Source organism: Oenanthe melanoleuca, chromosome 8 (assembly GCF_029582105.1).
Source record: "Oenanthe melanoleuca isolate GR-GAL-2019-014 chromosome 8, OMel1.0, whole genome shotgun sequence".
Lineage (NCBI taxonomy): Eukaryota > Metazoa > Chordata > Aves > Passeriformes > Muscicapidae > Oenanthe > Oenanthe melanoleuca.
The window spans coordinates 13,032,741-13,055,458 of NC_079342.1; the positions used below are offsets into that span (position 1 = coordinate 13,032,741).

The 22,718-nt window shown below is 41.5% G+C and overlaps 1 protein-coding gene across 1 annotated transcript in view; it reads left to right on the forward strand.

Moving 5' to 3' along the window:
• The first annotated feature begins 14,770 nt into the window (after positions 1–14,770).
• COL24A1 (collagen type XXIV alpha 1 chain) overlaps positions 14,771–22,718 on the forward strand; it is a 115,170-nt gene continuing 107,222 nt past the window's right edge. The window contains exons 1-2 of the mRNA XM_056498154.1: positions 14,771–14,907; positions 19,986–20,047. Of these exons, the coding sequence (XP_056354129.1) occupies positions 14,852–14,907; positions 19,986–20,047 (118 nt within the window). The 5' untranslated portion in view covers positions 14,771–14,851. The remainder of the gene's footprint in view (positions 14,908–19,985; positions 20,048–22,718) is intronic.

Here is a 22,718-nt window from a genome sequence, read left to right on the forward strand (position 1 = left end):
GAACATTTTTTTGTGGAATCTTTGCCGACCGTTTGGTATTAGTAACATCTCTCTAATTAAAACTACCTCCTGTTGATGTTCTTACTGGTTTCAAAGATTTAATTTTAAGTCTTAAGCACTTTTTTTTTTTAAAGCTATTACCTATTGTGAAAAAAATCGAGTGCTTGGCAATATATCTGTATATAATGTTCTGGAAATAAAAGACACATGCTCCCTTGACAAAAAAAAATCTTTACAGCGGAAGGAATTCCTTAAGAATTTTGTACTCTGTAAAGGGAGAGAAAAATCTATGAAGTAAAGAAAAAGAAGAGCTTAAAAAATTATTAATTAATAATTACTGAGAGCAGAATGGTATATGAAATTACCATGTGAGTCTTGTCATCAACTGTGATGTGTTTTTCACTTGGGTTAAAAGATTCATATGACTTTCATCTCCAAAAAGTATTTGACTTTTTAAATTTACTGGTACGTTAATTCTAGTAGTCTGAATCCCAAAGGGCATGGCCTGCAGTGAAATACACCTTTGGGTATCATATTTAGGAAGGATGCTCTCAGGTCCTCAGTGGTGAAATGTGAAAAGGGTGGTCAGCCCTTGACCACGTCCAGACACTGAGCTGCTCCCCCAGGGCCCTGTGAATGGAACCACCAGCTGGTACCAGCCCCTTCAAAAGCATCCTCAGAAGCAGCTGCAGATGTAAAGCCAGGCTCTGACGCAGCTTTTCGCTGTCTGACAGGAGTTCATCCCCTCTCACACACATCTGGTGTGGATTTATGTGCTCTAGAATGTGGAGAAATAAAAACTGAACATATGGACTTAACCCATTTCACCTAAAGAGGTGAAAAGTGGGTGTTTAGATATTATCAAGTCTGTAGCTGGAAGTCATATATGCCTGGTGTAAAGCTCAGAGGCATCTGGCTGGAAAGAAATCCCTCAGGGCAGCCAGCAGACACAGCAGATGCCAGACCCCAGGGTGGGAGGCACAAGGAGGAGAGTTTGCACAGTTATGGTTCACAACATGTCTGGTGAAGTTGGTAACATCCCAGCATGGAATAATCTCTTGTTCTTTCAGCTTAGAAGTGCAAAAAGATCCAGGAAAAAAAGCTTGGGAGCAGCTTCCTATGTACAGCATGTGTTCCAGGCTTTTCTGGGCACTACACAGTGGCCTGTCAGCTCAGAAATATTCTCAGAAAATTACATTTTGAGTAATAATATCACCTCTAGTGAGACAAACCTGGGTTATCAACCAATTGTCCTATTTTAGCCCCAGATCTGGTTTAGCTAAGCAAACCCAGGACTGGAGAACATGGTGCAAAACCCTGTTTTTCTGTCATTCAGCACAGTAAAGTACACTACCTTTTAGAGAAGCATTTTGATTTTTGCAGGTACAGGAAACCAACAGTGTCATATATAATTCTGGAAGATACAGTGATGGTTCCCACTACTGAGTTTACTTCTGAACCTACTTTGGAAGGTGCCATTTGCAATGACCCATGTTCACCATTGGTACAGGGTCTCTCTGAGGTGGACAGACAGTGAGCTGCATCTGCTTACACCAGAGTGTAAGCAACCTCTCTAAATAGCTGGTTTACTATCACTGGTTGACTCTACTTTAAAAGATGCTTACAGGCAAATGGTTTTACCACATAAATCACTCTAGCATAAAGCTGGACATGCTTTACCCAGAGGTGGAACTCGTGGCTCCTTCTCTTGCTTACTCATATTAACAGGAATGTGTATGCAAATTTCCTGTCCCCCAGCATCCACAATAAATTGCTCTCAGGCACTTGAACTCCTTCCAGCTTGATTTAGAAGTTCAAAAGGAATGTAAATATATCTATTCTCCCCCCTCCAAAAAAGCCAGCTGGGGAAAGGGAAGCTGACTGCTTGGGTAAAAGTTTTAGCTCCATATCAGCAATTTTTGAAGGTGATGTGGTTTTGATGACACCTGTGCTCCCTCCCCCTTTTGTATGTGGCTTGCTGTTCAATAAGCCAGAAAAACATAAATAACATAGATATGAAAAATATAAAACACAGACTGATTGTTAAATACAGAATGGCCTTCCATATGAGGATCCAGCTGAGATGTATTTTCTCCAATTACAAGGAACATCCCCAAACAATCACCTGGTGTTCCTATATACCCTCCAAGCCCAAGCAGCCTCCCTTTTTGTTGGGGGAGGCTAATGAGATGTTTTCTTGTGGAGCTGCTGCTCTTTGGATGGGTGACTGCTGGTTCTGGGGAGCTATTTTGGGTGTGTCTAAGGAAGGATGTGTAAGTAAGGCTGTTACAATGTGTTGTGGCTGGAGTGTCCTCCTTAGTATGGACAATATATTGGAACAAAGTTGATTTGTTGTAGAATGAGGCTAGGGTTGTTTCTGTCTTTTTGGGGAGAAATGGATGTGCTTCATCCTGCAGTTTTTAGTGGAGGTTGAATGCAGTTGCTACTGCACAATGAATGGGGACTTTGAACCTTATTTGTTTCCTCTCTTTCTTTTCTATGATATTTATTTATAAATATGATAATATTATTCTATGATACTTATAAATGGATAGCTCAAAGCGTATTTCCATCCAACATTGCAAACTACATATTTAAGAGCTGCATAGTGCAGGCTTTTATGTAAAAGAGAAAGCTTTCTCAACTCTGATGCTCTCACTGGCCTTGTCAGCCTACACCTGCATAAAGGAGGAAAATTATAAATATCCACAATTTCTCCTTTCTCACTGAGTTGGCCTTACCTGGTCTCTAAGTATCAAAAGGGCTGCACACTTGGTTTCCTTGTAGCTTCATATAGGAACTGCTATGCAGCGGAGTTCCACTAAAATGCAGTGGTGTAGGAGGGTGTTTGGAGCCTGGCAGATGTGTGGGAGCTGAGCAGGGCTGTACTGGGGTCACTGCCCCACTACTGCCCCCACATCTGCACACTGAGGAGCTGGACACGGCTCTGTAACAATGCTGGGGGAGCTGCTACCTTACAAATTCCTCTTCTGCCATGAAACACCAGTTGATAATTACCAGCTGGTAATTTGATAGCAATTTGTGTTGCAGTGAAAGTTTTTAGGCCAGTGACCTCCTTTTCCCCCTCAAACTCCAGAATGAACTCAGGGAAGCCTTGCACACTTAAGCCTAGAACCTATCTGGGATGTCCTCAGTGCAAGTTCTGGGAGGCTGTGAACATTTCAGCCATACTGTAGCTCCTGATCACACTATCTAAATTCAGAAGGTGTTTCTTCCTGTCACCCAACCCTTGCCAAGGGCATTTGGGTGAAGACATGTTCCAGGCAAAATATATAGCAATGCTCAGAGGGAGAGAATATATCACTTGTGAAATGGGGGCATTGCAGGTGCAAGGCTGCTTCATGATCTAGGGGCAGATATGTCCCCTCCTTCCTGCTATAAATGGTTTCCTCCTTGATTAGTGGTCTGTCTTACCACTTCTGCTTCAATGGCCTAATTTAGAGCAGGGCTACAAATTTGTATCCCTACAGCCAGCTCAATGTCCTTAATTATATGTGTCTTTTTACGTCTAAGGAAAATTTCAGGTTTGAAAATGGATAGAGAGAGAAAAGGTTTCTATCTTTGTAGCACCATGCATTCTTTCCTGTGTAGTATTTCCTGTAAAGACATCTGGGGCTGATTCTAGTTTAGGGTAAAGCTGCTTTACATGAATGCAAAAGGGAATTTGAAGCCTCAGTGATGGTGTTTTCTACTAAAGCAATGCTGGGGGACTGGCAGAAATGGAAACCCTTCAGAGTACCAATGTCTGAGTGTAATGGCCCTTCTCTGAGATATAGTCACTGCAGCCATGTCCGTCCTCCCCAGATGGGAAGCTTCTCATGGAAGTCATGTTTATAATAGTGAAGGACTCATACAGTTTATGTTGGTTTTAAGAAGCATAAAAGGGGAGAGCCTCCTCAAAAACATAAATCAGTAGACATAAATAACTTTGTCAATTACAATGTTTGCTAGTACAAGCTTCCTATTGTATCTGGCCTCTTGAACAGTTTCTTACCATCAAAGGTCACCAGCCACACACTGTTAATTTCCAGACACTGTTAATTTCCAGAATATTTGTAATACTTGCTCATTCTGATAAGCTTCCTACAAAAAAGAGTTCAACCTTGTCTAGAATTAAGAGGAAACATGACAAAGCTGACACAGCTTTCCCCTTGTTTTTAATGCATCAACCACAGTCTTTTCCATTTCCTCTTGTAAAACAAGGCTGGAAAAGTCATCAAGGAGATACATTCACTCATTTCAAAAAGGTTGTTGAATCACAATGGAAAATGAGATGGGAAATGAATTAATGCTGGTTTTTTACTATCCAGCATCTTGGGAGATGGTTTCTTTGCTTTGTCACCAGTTCAGTTCTGTCCCAGTCCCAAGCCAGACATCAGTATTTAATATGCCTTGTAGATCTCAACTGTTTTTGTTGGATCGTTTAATACCTGTCTCATATGGACATACTATCCTAGAAAATTATGAAAAGTACCTGCTGTTAAATGAAAATGCCAGATGTAAAGAATTTTTGCTCATTTACAAATATTTTGTGAAGAACAGTAATACTTCCTTCAATTATTCTTGTTACTGTCAGTAGTTGGCTGAAGCGTTACTGAATAAGTTTGTCACATGTCTTGTTATTAGAGGAGCCGAAAAAAGCCAAAACCAAATGAGAACAACTTTCAGGGAATTTAGCAGGTCTGATTCTATTCTTCTCATTAGTGCAAATCCAGGACAGCATCATGAAAATTGGCCCAGTTAGTGGAAAACAAATTTAAGTGAGGACAGCATTGATTGATTGTACATGAGAACTATAAGCAGCTGACCTCAGTAGTGACTGCATTTTCAATTGCATTTGCCTTTGACTCTACTGTCCAAAGGGAACATTGTTCACTGAACCAGTCCTGCACACCTGTCTGCAGAGCCTGAAGTGCCTCTGCCATCAGGAAGGATGCTGTTGTAGATGCTGTGTGTCATCTCCATTGCAGTGATACTACTGCTACTTAAAACATGCCAAGGACATTAGATGCAGCTCAGCCAAAACTCCCTGTCTGGAATAAACATTGATCTGATGGAGCCCTGCATTAATTTTTAAAACATAACAGCAGGGGGCAAGGAGGGACAGGGTTTTTTCACTAAGAACTAGCTGCTTACACAATAGAAGTGAGATATACTTTCATTGCTTACTGTTCTTCTTTTTCGAAATAATTCTCCCCAGAACCTATGATTGCAATGGCAAAATTCTGAAGAATTCTAAGGCCTTTAAACTCTTATTTCAGAATCATTCAATTTTCAGTAAATAGTCTGGAAAATGCATCCTGCATTGCACATTGTGCATAAGATTGCAGAAATGTATTTTCAGGGTCATGAACTAAATTAACATCTGGCTTGATTGATATTTCAGATGTATTACATTCATTTAGACCTGATATAGCTCATTGCTTACTTTTTTTCCCTCAGATTATGCAGTGGCATTTATCCTATGTGCTTACAGCATGCAACCTATCCCTAACATCTGAGTAAATGTTGGATTTTCAATCATCTGGCATACTTGTAAGTTCTCCACATTTTTTATTACTTTGCTTACAGCTAATTATTCTGGATACAGCACAATCTATTTATATGCTTTGTAAACATTCCCTCTTCCAAATGCCTTGTGGTATCAGCAACTTTATGGAAAACTGTCAAATGAGGGAAGCAGCTGAACTGGAGAGGCATAGGAAAGATTGGAAAATAAATCCCCTAACATCAACAAGGAAGCAACTGTCAGTCCTAGTAATTATTTCTCTGATAACTATTCTGTTACATTTATTTACAGATCTGGAGTAATATGTTACCTGCTGCTATGCAAAATGATGAATAGTTATTTCTTCTTGTCAGAATGCTAAGTGAAATAATGCTTCCAGAGATGGTGACCCCCACCATCTCTTTGGGCAATTTATGCCAATACCTAGCCACTAACCACTCTCATTGAAAAATTTTATTCTGATATCCAATCTGAACTTCTCCCAGTGCAACTTCAGGCCATTTCCCCTTATCCTTCCACTTGGGACATGGTAGAAGACCATGACCACTTCATGACATCTTTCTTCCAGGCAGTTGTAGAGGGCAATGAGGTTCCCCCTGAGCTTCCTTTTCTCCAGCTTACCCCAGCCTCCTCAGCTGCTCCTCATGACACCTTTGCCTCAGGCCCTTCCCCAGCCCCATTGCTCTTCTCTGAAAGCCTCCAACCCCTCAATGTCTGTCTTGAAGTGAGGGGCCCCAAACTGGGCACTTTGGTGCCACTTGGATTCTTTTTGATGATGGTCTGACACAGGGATCAGGGTTTTAGTGCTCCTGCTGGCAGCAGCATTTCCTCAGAAGTATCATGAAGATAATAAAATAGTGATCTTAATGCTTCTCTTCATTTATTTGGATTAACACATCATTTCCAGTTCTGTGTGTAGGACAAGAGTGTGTTTGCCTGGCAGTAGCTAGTGCATGGCATTTCTTCCAGCAATTCACATGAAGCCCAAAACCAAGTCTTACTCCTGGACTTGTTAAACCAAAGGTATTCAAAATTTTTTCCATCCTCCAAAGAGAAGAAGATGTCTCCTTTAAGAGGACATAAAGAGCTGGTGCTGGCTGTCAGAGACACTTGTGAAATGCTCTCCTTCCACGTCACAACATAAAACCCCTGGGTGCATTTGACAATTACTGGCACTTTGCAACAGTAAACTGGACCTGGTATACATTATATTTGTGAAAATGAAAGTCATGCTCATATAAAGAAGTGCCACTGAAATATCCAGGGTTTAAGAGAGGCTTTTATTGATTTATTGTTATTTTTGTTAAAAAGATTTAACGCCTTTTGATTATCATTCTTTGTTCAGGACCTTGCTTTAAAAAACACAGTTTTTTAAAGTTCCAAAAGAACCGACCCAAATTTAACATCAAATGGCAAAAATCCTAAAACCCCAAACAAAAACAAACAAGTAAAAGCACTTGTGAAAATATTATTGATTAGAAAATTACTTCCTTAAGCCAGGGGTCACTACAAGAATGGTGTAAATATTGCAAAAACATTTAGTGGTATTTTCCCAACTTAATATGTCTTTAAACTGTAGAAATAATTTCTGAGATGTGAAAATATTTATTTTGTTGAGAATTTTTATTAAAATATTTTTTCCAACAGGTAAATAAAAATGCTTTTACATTTGCATACATAGCATTCAATTATTGCAAGTGTGTTATTAAGAGAGAATATTTATCTTTGGAAAAGTGCAGTCAGCTTACATATGTTGGCTGACCATTTTAAAGCTGAACATCTGATAACCATAAATGCTATTTTTCTTATGCAAATTCTATTGCCATAAGTACTCAAGATAAAGCAATCCCCAAACAATAAAATAGAAAAATAATAATGTGTAGATTTTGTTTTTCCCTCTTACTGGTTTTAGAGATGTTTACATTTTGTTATGCATGAATGGCTGTCTAGGCTGGATAGTTCAAAAAACTTTAGGCAGCCTCAGTAGTTTCTGAAGAGAGGTAGAGAGTGTGCTGTGGCTGAAAACGGAGGCTGAGGTAAGGTTTCAAAGAAAACTGAAGTCTGGTGTGCAGCAGGTGGTTGTGCCAGCCTGGTGTCTCTTGCCTTGCCACTACAACCCAAACAGGTCAGGAGACTCAGAGAGCAGCAGCTCAGCTGCACCCAGAGAGATGCTGCAGGTGTCCCCCTGCCCTTCTGGAGGTCCTAGGGTGGAACACACATCTGGAGCACCTGGAGCACCAGAGAAGGTTGGAGGCCTGTGAGAAGCAATCCAGGACCCTGTAAGGACTCCAGTGTGCAAACAATGCCGGTTCTTTGACAAGTTCTGAACTTCTCAGCTTTGAAGAAGTTAAGTCATTAAACAGTTGCATGTGTGTTTGGGTCAACATGGTGCAGTTACTCATCTGTTGTTCAACTTTTGATTATGTCTAAGCCAACACTGGATAACTAAACAACCATGAGGTTTTTATGGCTCTCTGTAATAAGAATATTCCAGGCACATCTGGCTTAATTAACTTCTTTGATCCCAGCAGAAAAAATAAGTTTATTCTCTCAGATGTATTCATATTTTTTCTAATTTTTCATTTTTAAGTGAGTGTTTATAGGAGGATTTTATTCAGTTTCTTATATGACATGAGTGGGGAGGAGCAGAGGGAAATTATCTGAAATAGTTCTGTGCCTGGTGAAAGACATAATCCTTTACTTTCCTGCAACAGTAGTTCTTCCTCACTTATCAATTTTAAAACACTGAGGAACACATTCATCTCTAAAAATAAAGTGATGAAACAGCCTATTAAAAGTACTATGCTATATTGGTGGTACAGCTGTTAAGGATTTATGAAAATTAATTATATAACTATTGTATAAATATCAGCATTGAAGTTAGTGCCAATGTATTTTGGTCTTGGACTCCAAATCTTCATCTCTCTGGTATTTTGAGAAAAAGCAATTAACCTAAAATCTTTCTCTCTAGAATTTTTTTTCCTGCCATTATTCATGCCTGGTCTAAAATTCTTGATTTGAAAGTTAAATGTTCCTCATACAAAAATACCATATTGTTAGTGACATTTTGTATTTTGGGCTTTTTTTAATCCAGAGATTCCAAGAAACCAGACAACAATAAGTCACATTTTTTTCCCTTTATTGGGAGTTAAAGAAGAAGTCTGATGATGACTTACTCATGTGAGAAACAACAGAAGTGGGAAGTACTACAATTTCTGTTTTCATTGATAATGTTAACACCTGCCTGGAAATAGCCTGGAAACTCCTGTTTTGTTCAATGTAATCAACAATTGTTGTCGGCTTTAAATTACTCCATTGTTCCACATGATTTAGGTAGTCTGTGTGTTAAAAGACTCAGGATAGTTAAAAACCACTAGAAAGAATTGGTGGGAAGCTGGAGGAAACACTCCAGAGCAATCAATTATTGTAAATGATTGAGCCAACTAGCTAAAAGTGGTTAAATTATTTATGTCTTAATTAATTTTTTTACTTCCAGAAGATGGAGTTCAAACTGTTCATGGTATGATGATATTCCTCGGTTCCAAAGTCTGAGCAGGAGAAATGGACTGTCTCAAACAATTATATTTTGTATAATTTTGAAGGTCATAAACAGGAGTCTCATGGAATTTTCTGCTTTTACAATTGGTGAGAAAATTCTGATAAGATTTCTAATGTGGGAACAAGCCTTCTTATTCCAAGGCAGAAATTTAACGTGGGGTTAAGCCACCAAGCATCTGTATCTCACCTCTCATCAGGTGAGAAGGCAGATGTCCAAGGCTTCTGCAAACACCCCTTGCAGTTGCCAGAAGCAAATTTAGCAGAAGCAAGCTAATACTGTATTTTAATTATTGCAGGAGGAATACACATTGTTGGCTGCAGGGCAGCAGTGAGAACCCATGCAGCCACAGGTCTGGAAGCAGAGATGATCAGGAAAGACTTTTCTAGGACTGATGAACTGCAGAATGAAATATCTCCCACAGCTGCTGACAGAAGGAAGGGAATGTCTTCAAAAAGCATTGGCCTAATGCAGGGTTCTCTGTGGCTTGGGAATGAAATAATTCTCAGATGACTACGCTGGTTCTTCCAGATGTGTGAGCAATTTTTAGTGCTGATGAGACTTTGCTGAGAGCAGATGAGTGTGGCTGGTTTCTCTTCAAGTGGGCTCTGTTTTTATTTTGCAGAAAATGGTTTTCAGGAAATACCTGTAGATTTTAGCCTGCAGAAAGATGTCTTATATCATGTCTCAAAGGGTTTTTTGACCCATCCTTCCAGTGTGAAACGGTGCTACAGAGCACTACCAAAGAGGTTAAGTGTCCTTGGGTGCCATAAGCTTGTGGGTTTTTTACCTCAGCCAACTACTGATTTTATTCTTTTGCAAAAGTAGTCTTTTACTTCCTTTTAGTGATGGATACAGCAAGAAAGCCATGATGCTTTGGGGAAGGCTCTTGCTATGGGCAGGAGTCTTTGGGGAGACTGAGGAAGCCCTGGTGCAGGAGACCTTGCCAAGGTTTTCAAATGCCCATGGCAGGAGGTTACAGCCACCATACTGGCGGGGAAATGTTCCTTTAACACACCCACTGAGGACTGTCTTGCTCTGTGTGTCTCTCAGCACAACTCAGTAGTGATGGAAGGACTCAGACTCAGCCATGTTTATGGACTTTGCCTACGAGGGGTTTTTTAAGTTCAATGAGTATCCCAGAAAATACCTTCACGCCTCTAGGAGTGGGTGTCTTCACTTCCTGCCTGGATGGCAAAACACTCCATCCATGATGGGATAAAGATTAACCAAAAAAAATGACCGTCACTGGGTTTTCTCTAACTCCTCCTGGTTTTAGTTTCACCAGTTGTTCTTAGGCTCCAGACACCCTTTAACATGGAAATTTACTGTGCTTCTCTCTTGGCAGTTTGGTCTATTTGGTAATTAGAGTCTTCTCATTTGGTGAGCTGTTCCCATGGTCCCCTAGTCACAATAATTCTTGCTGTTGTACTTTGTGTTCCCTTATTACTTTTCTAATAATTGCTTCTGAGGCTCCTCTCTGATGTTTCTTGTGTGTTTGGCTAGGCTTCTCTGCATTCTTGGTATGGCATACTATGTGCCATCACTGGAACAAGACGTCACAGCTTTTCAGAGGCTGTGTGTGGTTATTCCTCTAGCAGGCTTTGCTTCAGTTGCCTGTTTGAGCTCTCTCCATGTGAGTTTTTATTATGCTTCGTGGTGCTATAGCAGTGACTTTCCAAAATGGATAATACCTGGCCTTGTAAACAATTGCAAGTATCTTGGCTTCAGTGAGACACCTTTCAGCTGGAGCTGCTGGAGTCTTGTGGTCTGGAGTCTCTACACTGTCTTGTGGTTCTCTAAGACTCTCTCCTATTTCTTGCTCCCGGCTGAATATATTCCCTTGTTTGCTTTAACTAAGTATCTTAAGGAATCTCACTAGTCTATATAGTTATTTGTGGTTTGGCATTTTTTGTCAGTCCTGACTCTACTATGCCATTTTTCTTGTTCTGTGAGCCAGGACCTCTGTATCCACAGAATCTCTCCTTTCCTCTCTCAGCTCCTTCCCATCACAGGTTTTTGTGTCTCCAAGGCAGGAAAATCCTCTCCATTCCAAATGCTTCAGAATGTAAATTGATGTTAATTTTCTCTTTAGTTTCCTGGTTGGAAATTAGAAGGTATAAGATTAATCCAAGTAGTCATCAACTGTGCTCTTTGAAGGCATTTCCAGATTTTTGGCATATTCAAAACTCTCAGAAGGTTAACAGGCATAACTAGAGAGAGAGAGGACAAATGCTGGTCATAACAATTATTTTCATTTTCTACAAATAGGCAAGTATAATGGTTTCAGACCTGGAGCCCTCCTTTCTTCAACTTTGGCCAATTGTTGTCAAAGACATGCTGTAATCCTTTCCATTTCTTGTATTTCTTAATCACATTTGATAACTTAGTAACTTTCTTTAACCAGAGCAATGTGTTAAACTTTTTTTTGGCTGCCACAGAGAATTCTAAAAAATTTTGCTGAACTAGGTTCCAGCAGTTCTGGTACGTAGCCTAATGCCATATATTGTGGTGTGCAGAGAAAATCAGCTCTCCAAAAGGAACTAACAGCAGCATGGACCTTTCGCCAAAAATTCCTAATTTTGGGACAGTACCAGGAAACTTGTGTGGGTCCCATTTTGCTCCTACTCAATTCAAAGGTAAAGCTCCTCCCAGTTCCAGAAGGATAAAGTTCAGTCTCTGATACACAGCCCTCACATTCCCATTTCACACATTTTCCTTCAAATCCTTTGTTTTCCCTTTATTTTTAGGCTCTGGCAAAACCCTTGCACTCTGCTGTATATTTTCTGGAAGGCAAATCACAGATAGGAACCATTTTCCTCTTCTCTTACCCTGTTTAAGAGTAGCTCCTGCTTTGTGCACCAAAGCACGGCTGGAACTCAGCAGCTCTAATCTGGAGTGACAGATGAGCAAGTCAGATCATGAAAGGAGGAAAAAGCTGCCTGAAAAGGAGCAAACAAACAGAAGGAAATCTTGTAATCGTATCAGAAAGGTGAGGAGTGATATCTCGGAAGAATTAATTTAGTATTTCAGTAATCCCTGAGTTTACTTGGAAAGATGATATATTAGGGATATGCTGCGGACAAGCAGGAGATAGCAGATGTGGAAAGATGGGATCTTGGGACATTTGCCATAGGAAATGAAATTTCCAGCATCACCATGTTGCAATAAGTGCTAATAGGTTTGGAGCTTGACCATGTCTTAGGTGTGTGTAAGTATACAGACTGCTACATACAGCTCTGGAAATAAACACATGTAATGTGATAGCTTTAAACATACTCAGTTTTCTTATTAGACTGGAAGAACATTTGGAAGAAGCAAGTATAATGATAGAACTAACACTGATTTTTGCTATGAAGCTTGGAAGAGAAGCAGCTCTGCAGGGTTCTACTATGGGAGGAAAGCAACTGAGTTTGCTTCTCAACAAACAGGAGTGCAAGAGCTTCCAGGTAGAGGGGCACAGGGAAGGGGAGAAGGAGCATGCCTGGCACATTCCTGACCCTTTTTTAGGATACATGATTCAGAGATGTGTGAGCTGTGTGAAGTGAGGCCCTTCCCCTGGCCTGTGTCTCCCCACGGCCAAAGAACCTGTCCAAAGAGCCCAAAGGCTGTGTTCAACCCCAGCAGGGGCTGTCATAGTGACACAAGAAATCAAGAGCCCTACTTTGTGAAATTAATTGGGTAGTTTTGAATATAGAAAACTGAACAACCAATGCTAGTTTTTAAACTTTATACTCTCCTAAGTAACTGCATAACCAGGGTCAGCAAGCTTTATTTACACCCTATGTGTGCAGGTGGCAACAATCTCAAGTTGTGCCTTCTGCAGTGCAAATGCTGCTAGAAGGGGAGGTCTCTGCACAAAATGTTCCCATTCCATCTCAGGATGAATTTATCCAGGGTGTGTCTTCTCAGGGAAGAATTCTCTCCGTAATATCCCTAATGCTGATGCTAAAAAGGTAAGGAAACAACTATTTGCCTATTTCATGCAAGACTTGTTATTTTAGAGATTGATAGGTTTCAGGGAAGGGCACCAAACCAAATCAGTCATGTTTGTGTGGTAGTTCATTGTAATGCTGATTAACAAAACCTAATAAAACATAATACTTCCATTGTTGGAAGCCATTAAAGTGTGATTTAAAACATAAAAGCTGACAAATACTTTATTGCAAAAGTGTCCAATATCTGCCTGGGCAGGCACCATGTTCTCTTCAGTGAAAACTCACAGTTTCACATTTTGCTGTCAGTATGGCCAACGTAAGGTGCATAGACAAGAAAGTAAAATGCTGTCAGCTTATACCTTTGGCTTTCAAAAAGTGAAGTGAATAGGAAATTCCATCACATGAGAATATACAAGTTCTGAGTTATTTAAGATATCAAAAATTAATTTTAATTTGAAATCAAACACTCTGCTGCATTGCCTGAAAGTAACTTTTCCCCCTCTAACTTTGGGTTCTTATCCCCAGTAAAATTCAGCATCTTTGGTTTGCTCTTGGTTCCCTCAAAATTTCCCCCCCTCATCTTTTTGCTAGTTGCCAGCTACCTAGATCACCCAGAGAAGTCCTCTTCAGCAAAGGGGGACACCCTCAGTGACAACAATACACAATTTTTGCCTTTTACAGCCTTTCTTTGTTTTAGCACTTCCATTATTTTCTGCTGTTTGGGAATATCTTTGGTTTTATATCACGACATCTTTCTTCAACTTATCTACAACTAGAAGGTATTTGCTGCGTGTCGTGACGGTATTTGCATGATGTGAAATCTTTATTCTTGTAGCGCCCAGGAGGAGAAAAAATACCATAACTCTAACTCACATCAAATTTCTTCTGAAGTCCATGGAAGTTTTGCCGAAGCAAGGCTGCAGGACTCGACCACGTGTTCGCTGTACAGTGAGTATTGCAACGTCTGGTATTGTTTAACTCCACCGCGTTTGTTTTTAGTGACGGTTTGCATAAAAACATCTTTTGGGATAAAGTTACAAACAGGCTTTGTTGTGGGGACAAGGTAAGAACACTGGAATTTAAAGCTAAGAAGACCTTTGTCTCTCTAGGAAGACAGTGAAGGGTGTCATATTTCTTTGGCATTGTAATGCTACTAAATTACATCTGCTTCTCGAACATTTTTCAGAGGGAGGATTTCTAGACCCAGCTCCAGCTATACTAGAGATACAAAACGTCCGGCGCTCTCAGCTTTTTGTGTTTAGGTCATTTCATCCACCCTCCCCGTCCGTCCCCAGATTTTAATTTAAGTTGCAGCTTCCTGCCGAGCCTCCGCAGCTGGAGCCCGGCGGCAGCCCAAGGCTCTTCTCGCTCTGCGGGCATCACCTGTCGGGGCGCAGCCGCCGCACCTGGGCGGGCGGGGCCGGGCTCGGCTCGGGCGGTGCGGTGCAGGCTCGGCCGCTCCGGTGCGGTGGGAGCGGGGGCAGCGCGCACCGTGCGGGGCCCGGCCCGCCCCGGGGGCCGCGTGCGCTGATGTAATCGCGGGCAGGCAGCGCTGAAACCCAACACCGCGGCGGGCGGGAGCTGCGCCGGTGCCGGGCGGGCGGCGCAGCTCGCTCCGCGCTCCGCGGGCAGCCCAGCCCGGGGCGCCCCCGCCGCCCGGCCCCCGGGCCCCCCCGCGCCGCCCCCGCGGGCCGTGCGCGCCCGGGCCGCCCTCGGGCTTGCGCGGAGCGCGGCGCACACCGCGGGGTTCATGGACAGCGGCTGAGCCTGCGGCGGCGCGGCGCCCGGCTTTCCCTCGGACTCCGCTGCCCGGGCAAATGCAGACAAATGCATTTGGGAGCCGAGAGGACAAGGCGAGGACGCATCTCTGCCGCGGCACAAACGTAAGCGGGAGCCGGCGGGACGGGGCGCAGGCACTGCCACCCCTCCGCGGGGCCGCCGGGGATGGGGATGGCCATGGGCATGGGGCTCGGCACCCAGCGCGGGCAGTGTCCCCAGTGTCCCCAGCCCTGCCTTCGAGGGCCAGCCGGAACCCCCCGGTGCCCCCGGCGGGGTGCTGGCTCCTGGACGGAGACCGCCTGTATCGCTGGCTGCTCCTGTTCTCTCCTCTCAGCCCGGTGTCGTTCTGGATGTGCCCTGTCCCTCGTCCCGCCCGAGCGCGCAGCCTGGGACAGCCTGACCCGGGAGCGGTGCCCCCCGATCCCGGGGATCCCGGCGTTCCGCAGCGCCCGCGGGAACCTGGCGGCTCCAAACCCAAAACCTGTAGAATCTACGCTGAAGAGCTAAGGCTACTCTGATACCAGAGGCAGCCAGATGAGCTGCTCTGTGTTCACATGTTGTTGCAATTGGCTGAGATATTTCTAATGCATCCTCACCTGTGATGCAAAGGTAGAGCTCTGCTCTTTTTTACACTTTACCTAAAAGCAGCCTCGGTAAAATGACTGTGAATTTATGATGGTTTGTAACGATATTAGAGAGGTTGCTTGCATGTATCTCTCTTTGTAAAAGGCAGATTTTGTTCTGGCTGTCTTAAGTTCACTGAGCATTGTGAGCAGGACAGAAGAATTTGTTAAGTGTTGTAGTGAGGATTATGCTGCTAAAGTGTGCCTGGTCTATAATCTGGGTGTACTTGAATGCTTGTGAGCAGTTAAGGGGCTGCCTGAAGGTGGCCTTCCCAGGAGATCTGTTTTTAATTGCTGTGTCTTTGGGACTTGTCTTTAGGAGTTGTCTGAATGCAATTTAAAAGCATGCTTGTATTTGAAATCTGTAAAGGGGTATTGCTGATGGAGAAACATACATTGCTTTACAGGAAAGAGGTACAGTAGCAAAGATGCAGTTTACTCAGGCTCAAAATCTGAGATAGTTTCAGAATATGTATCTATATTCTTCTGTAATGTTTACCTAATTTACTTCTGTAGAGAGCAAGCAACCTGGTCACTTGCATGTATTAAGAAACCAGAATTCCTCACAAAAGGATCAGGTTTCCTTAGTGTATGTCAAACCAGTAAATCCCTTGCAACTTTAACCACCTTTTTGTTGAAATACCATTAGGTCAGGCCTGTGTAGAGGTGTCTCTGCAGGTTAAATAAATAAAACAGCTTTGTGACCTCATTTATTGACCTAATATTTAAAATATGAACAGCCTCATATCACCCTTGTTTCTTGCAAGCACCACTTTGTAGTATGTTTGAAGAATGATCTATAAAATATACAGAGACAAACCTTGTCATAGAAGAGTATTTCACATGAGTAGGAATTCAAGCTGTATATTTTTGCCTTCATACAGAAAAAAAGGGTATATGCTATCTGGGGAAAAGAACTAGGGTAAGCAATCAGAGATTTACTCATAAAACTTCTAAAATTACCTATTTTCAAAGTTTTGTTTGGTTTTGGTTTTGTTTTTTTGTTTTTTTTTTTTTTTTTTTTTTGTTTGTTTGTTTTTTTTTTTTTTGTTTGTTTTTTTTTGGTTGGTTGGTTGGTTTTTTTGTCTTCTTTTAGAAATACTAACAGAGTTGACTGTTCTTTTGGATGTGGTAGTTTCTCATTTTAAGCCAGATGGTCTCCAAAGAACAGGCCACCAGGCAGGGAGTTTCCTTTCTCTGAACCCCAAGCCTGTTTGTAGAACTCTTCTTAGTCTATTACTCCTCTACCTCTCACCTCATCTTATATTTCTCCTGTTTCCCATTCATTCAAATTGTGAAATTTGGCAAAGGATTCAGGAGCTTCCCCCCTTGCTGGCTAATTGAATGGTGCCGCCTGTGACCAAAGGGCACATGAGTGTCACACCAAAGAGGTTTTGCAGGCTGTTGTGTCTCCTCAAACTGTTGCTAGTAAGCCTTCTAAAATTAGGGAAGCAGCACTGGACCTGCTGGCTAATTTCATTATAGCAGCATAGAAAGTTATAGTTCTTTTTATATCTTGAAATATAAGGTTTTTAACATCTTGAGGTCTTTGAGATTTCCAGGGCATCTCTCTCTGTCCACAAGGTGCTGTGATTCAACAGTGGCCCTCAGCATATGCTTGCATGTAAAATAGAGCAGATAAAAAGGTAGAAGAAAGTTTGAGATATCTCTTGGCTCTGCCCTAAAGCCTAGATATTGGAACAGCATCAAATATGATGTTAAATGGGGAAAAAGTAGCCAGCATTTGGGTCAGCTGAAGTCTTCCATGCCACATGATTCTGCATTTTTCTGTAGAGTGTCCCTACCTCTCCAAGAGCTGTGGACTCAGCTGAGACAAGGAGCCAAGCTCCATGCAGCCATGGCAGATGTCAAGATGATCAAGCCACACACAGATTATGCTGCAGGGAGCCTGATGTCTTAGAGACTGTGCTGGTGTGAGAGTGGAGGCTGAGAACTGACTGTTCTGCAAATGTACGGAATAGTGATCTCAACCAAGAGGGAGGGTTTGCAGGGATTAGGTTCCACATGGTTTCATTCACAAAAAATTTTGTGAGAAAAGATAGAAGGAAGTCTCACTTTTCTCAAGCATTAGAGGACCCCCAGCACTACGGTTGACTCGGGTCCCTGTTTTTTCTCTTAGCTGATAATTCATCTGTTCTTGACATTAGCTGGAGAGCACTGTGTAAGCCAGACGTTTGTCTTCTCACTAAATGTTTCTGTATATCCAATTACATCTGTCTAATTTACAGCCCTCAGAACATTTTGGAATTTGTTGCTTTCCTACAATGTTTGCTGGAAAGTGACAGAGGCAGGTACTTGACATACACAGCTTTGTACCTGGCTGGTGTAGTAGAAGAGGCTGCTGTAATTATTAGAGGAGTCATCTTTGGATTTTGGGCTCTGGGGTTCTTTGAGCTTCCTTATTTTGTAGCTAGCAAAAATGTTTTATGTGATTTCTAATGACAAATACATTTTGCAGCTTTGAAAATAATAAGGGTCAAATAAAGGGTTGTCCTGAGTTTTAACTGATCTAGGTAAATGGATGGACTTTCTTTCTGGCACAGCTGTCTCCTGCCACTGAGCTTGTCATTTGATCAAAAGATGATGCACTGTGTGATGCAGAAACTTTGAACTTGAATGCTGGTCTTTGGAGCTCAGAAAACACTGAAGTGAGGGTCCTGTAGTGGATGAGCTGTTTGGACAACAGTGTTAGGTCTTTTTTAGGAGTGGCAAAATTGCTCTAGTAGAAATTTCATGGCTGTAGCAGGAAAAAAGCTTGAAGGGAGGAATAGCTAGGGACTGTAGTGGTGGTTAATTAACGAACATGCCCCTACAAGCATGTTGGGATGTGTAAGGTGTAGTTTCCTCCCTTCCCTCCCTCTGTGATCAGAGCTGAAGCACTGATGCATGTTTTTGAATCTCCTATATGTTCTGTGCATTTTCTTCTCAAAGACATGATGTATCTACCACTTTACAGTGGCAATGATGGCTATTGTGCCTTACTGTTCCTTAAATTATTCATTTGTTCTGTTTGCCAAAATTTAAGCTCTCACAATATACAAATCCTCTTGAAAAAACCATGTTCTTGCTCTGTGGTTTTCAGGCACTTGTATGTTTCTGAAATCTTTGAATTCCAAACCCTTTAAAGAATTAGTAAGACTTTTCACTAAATACTGCTGTATGTGTGTATGCATATATAGTTCTATAGTTTTTCTTTCTGTTTAAACCATATGTTCCTATATTAAGTGGTAGTGTTTTCTTCCTACCTTTTTTTTTTTTTTTTTTTTTTTTTTTTTTTTTTTTTTTTTTTTTTTTTTTTAAATGTAAAAATCTGACTGATTAGCTGGCAAAATTAGGTGACATGAAGTTGTATGTGTTCAGTTGCAACTATGTTACTTTCAAATACACTTGATTCCAGATACTCAAGTGCTCTCTGACCTGGTCTAGGAAAGATTTTTAGTGACTCTAGCATTCCATATTATGAAAAATCGCTGAGGTTACATACATTAATGAGCAAGAGGCTTGAGATGGGGCTTGAGTGTGAGTTGAGTAGTTAGTATCAAAACTATATTTCTGATATTTTTGAAATATTTCTTCTTAGAACGGAGTAGATAGAGGTTACTATAACTGTTACATGCATCTGTGCCTGGTTGTCCAACATTAACAGAAAATATATTTCTCATTTATTAAAAGATTCAGTCACTGATAAGAGTGATTAGATGTTAATCTAGCTAATACAATAATCAAGGAACAGCAGACAATCTGTTCTTAATCACAGTAAAAGTGTAGTCTGTACAACATTCAGCACTTCTAAAGTCAGTTTTGAGCACATAATCTAGATCACTCTTATATATGTTTGTTGGAACATCTGAAACATCAGTGTGCTATCAACATTATTTTCATACTAAATCCAAAACACAACACTCCACCAGCTACTGAGAAGAAAATTATCTCCCTGGCTGAAATCAGAGCAGTGAGCCTGTGATAGCTATCAGTATCACACTTTTCTACTGAGCATGGAGTTTTAAGTTAAAATGTGATGGGATTTTTTTTTTACTTTGTGAAGAGCATGACTTGCTTGTAGCATGATAAAATGTTATAATACAAGAACAAAAGTTTGACATTTTCACTGATGGGAAGATGATGTGATCTAGTGAGAAGACTGAGAGGAGGTCAAAAGTATCTAAAGTATCTAATGATCTCTACAGGAATTAACTTGCCATTTATCTTATGGTTTCTTTACATTAACACTTTTTTTCTTTCCAGCATTCATATTTGAAAGCTGCTGCAAGAAAATATAAAGCAGAGGCAATAATTTTATTAATAAAATGTAAAATATTAATAAAGTGTAAAATATATGAGGGCATATACAACCTCAGTGTTTGTGTGAAACTCCTCAGTATCAGTGGGAAGTTGTGCAGTGTGATGGCTTTGATTCAGGGACTTGCTGAAGTCAGTGGTATCCTGCCATTTGGATCTTGAATCAGGTTTCTAATTCTTTGGAGTTCTGAAACTGTAGATGTTTTCTCACATGTTTTTTCCCTTTCTGTCCCTTTCAGGAAAGTTCTCCTTTTTATTGCAACATGTATAGCTGTGGGTGTTGCACAAGTACCCAAACAAGGTGAGAATGCTTTGTTTATAACAGGACATTTGTGTAATGTGTTAGTAGATAGAAAGAGTAAATGGCTGTTGTTATTTGTGACCTTAGCTTTAGTTCATTAATTCAAACGACTTAAAGAAAATACCAATTACAGTATAATGAGAGCTAAAGTTTAAAGCACCATTTTGGAAAAGATGACCTTTTGAAATTGTTCAGATTTTCTGTCTATGAAATTGCTTACATATTTAAGCAAGCTCTTCACAAAAAAGAAGCCTTGTACAGTGAAAAGGCTTTGATTGTGTCTTCACTGCAAGTGGGTGTCCTTGGGGGTGGGAAGCTATGGCTGAGTTACCTTTGCACTTAAGGCAGGCAAACAACTGTGCATGATAAAGGCTGGCACCACTAAAGCAAAATGTGAAATTTGGTATTCATTTGGCTTTGCATTCAGATGCACAAGTTGTGAGGGAATAGGGTTGTCTTGCTTTTAGTTTCTTTTTTTATCTGCCAGCTGTTATAACAGCACCAGATGTGCAGCTTGCTCTGGAGACTGCTGTGGGAATGATAGCATCCCAAAGTGGTGAAGGCTAATGTGCTATTTAGTCACCTCTTACTTGCCACAAGAGTGGCAACATCAGTTCTCCACCATGGTCCTTTGCTGTACAGGTGAAGCACGAGGCAGGTCATCCTTGGCTGCTGAGTGTGTAGCTGCAAATACTCATCTGAATACAAACAGATGGCTTGCGTGGTTAAGGCTCATTCTTGATAATGTTTTGCTAGAGCCCTTTGGGATATCTCAGCAGCCTCCCACCATTATTCTCACCAATGCATTTTTCCTGCTTGTCATTCCCAGAGACTGGCAAAGCTTGGTTTTTCCTTCAGTTGTGGATTTTTTGTTTTGCTTCCCCCCTGTTGCCTTTGTAGATTTGCCCTCCAGTGTTGCCCATGGCTTGCCTGGTAAGATTGGTTGTTGATTTTTCACATCCCGCTCAATGGGGGCCATATGCTTTTGTGATGATGGGATTTTCCTGGATTTTTATAATAGCTGAGCCAAGTTCTCACTGGAGGAGGGGCAGCACTGTTAGATGTGTGTGGCCTGCCCTGCTGCAGGCCTGCAGGGATGGAAAGGGAAGAGGCAGTTTTAGGGAGGCAGTTTGCAGTTTCCCAGTGCAGCGGGAGCAGGTGACAGATGCCAGAGACAGCTGTGTGGTTACAATTTGAGTGGCTTCATCCCTCCAGCCCACCCTCCTCCTCTGCAAAGAAATAAACCTTTTCTCTCACTCCTCATGTCCCTCAGCCTGAGAATTGCTTTTCTACTGAACCTGCAGGTGAGGGCTGTGAAAGCTGCAGGACTGGGGATCCAGCAGCACAGGGGAGTGGGTGGAGGCTGTGTCTTACCTACCTCTTGGCTGAGAATGCCCCTCTGCACAGAGCTTTGCAGAAATGGGCTAAAGCCTCAACATACTTATATTGAATTATTTTTGATTTTGTTACCAGCAGATGAAGGAGCTTCTTTTTTTACTATTATTTTGCTGTTATTATTGTTATTCAATAGCATTTCTAGATAGCCATAAGAGAAGCCTTATTGAATAGAAACTCCTCTCCATCCTTGATGCACAAGTGCCATACATGACTTTATTCTCTTTAAATGCTTGATTGGGACCAAAATGGTGCATTGAATCTTGGTGCAACTTTCTTCCCATTAGTGAATTTGGTTCCTCTTGCACTTTATTTGCACAGTGTGTAAATGACGTTGGAAAAAGCAGTTCAGAGAAGAAAACCTCCTGAGAAAAAAGAAAAAGAGCATTTCAAATATATCCTTCAGTTTCAGTGGATAAGCTGCAGAGAGGCATTATTGTGTTTGTGGTGCTCATGTCCAGGAACATGATTGTGTGCCCATTAGGAACATGTTAACACTTGGGTTTTTAAACCTTCTTGGCAGTTGTATTTTGAAAAAAAAAAAAAGAATATTCTGCCAAACACAAAGGTCCTGGCTAATTAATGTGTCTTCTCTCCTGAGCTGAGGAGACAGCCTCTGCATGCTTTACCTGAGAAGATACACATTGTTCAGTCTGGTATGCTGCTGTAAATCATGTTCATGAAGTATAAGTAAAAACAGTCTCATTCTTTAGGGACAGTGTTTTGAGTGGGACTCAAGGACATGCAGAATTAATGTGTCTTGCTGACTTTCCTATGCCAGTCATCTGATCTGGCATCCAGGAGAGCATTTCTTGCAGCCAGATGCATCATCACCTAGAAAATGGGCAATCTGATGAGTAATTACTCTTGGTTCTGGTGGAGCTGATGGATGAATGGCCCTTGTATTTTCCCTTACCCATACAGAAAAAGGGAAGGGGAGAAATGTGTCAAGTAAGATTGCTGAAACAGAGGCAGCATCTCAGAGATCCTGCCTTCAGAGCAGTTGTGAGTATGGAGCAACGTGGGAAATGGGCAAGAGGGACTGGATGGAATATGCGTGTGAAACAATCCAACAGTCAAATCCCTTCATCCCTCCCCAATTCCTTTGTGGGGTTATTTTTTGCCACACGAGGGTCAGAAGGCTTTTTGTCAAAGCTGGTGTTAGGTTTTGCCTTCCCTCATGATGCAGTAAGGTTGTGAATTTTTAAAGATCTCCTAGAAGGTGGAAGGAAAGCACTTGGCACCAAAAATCCAAAACAACCTTTCCTTCAATAAG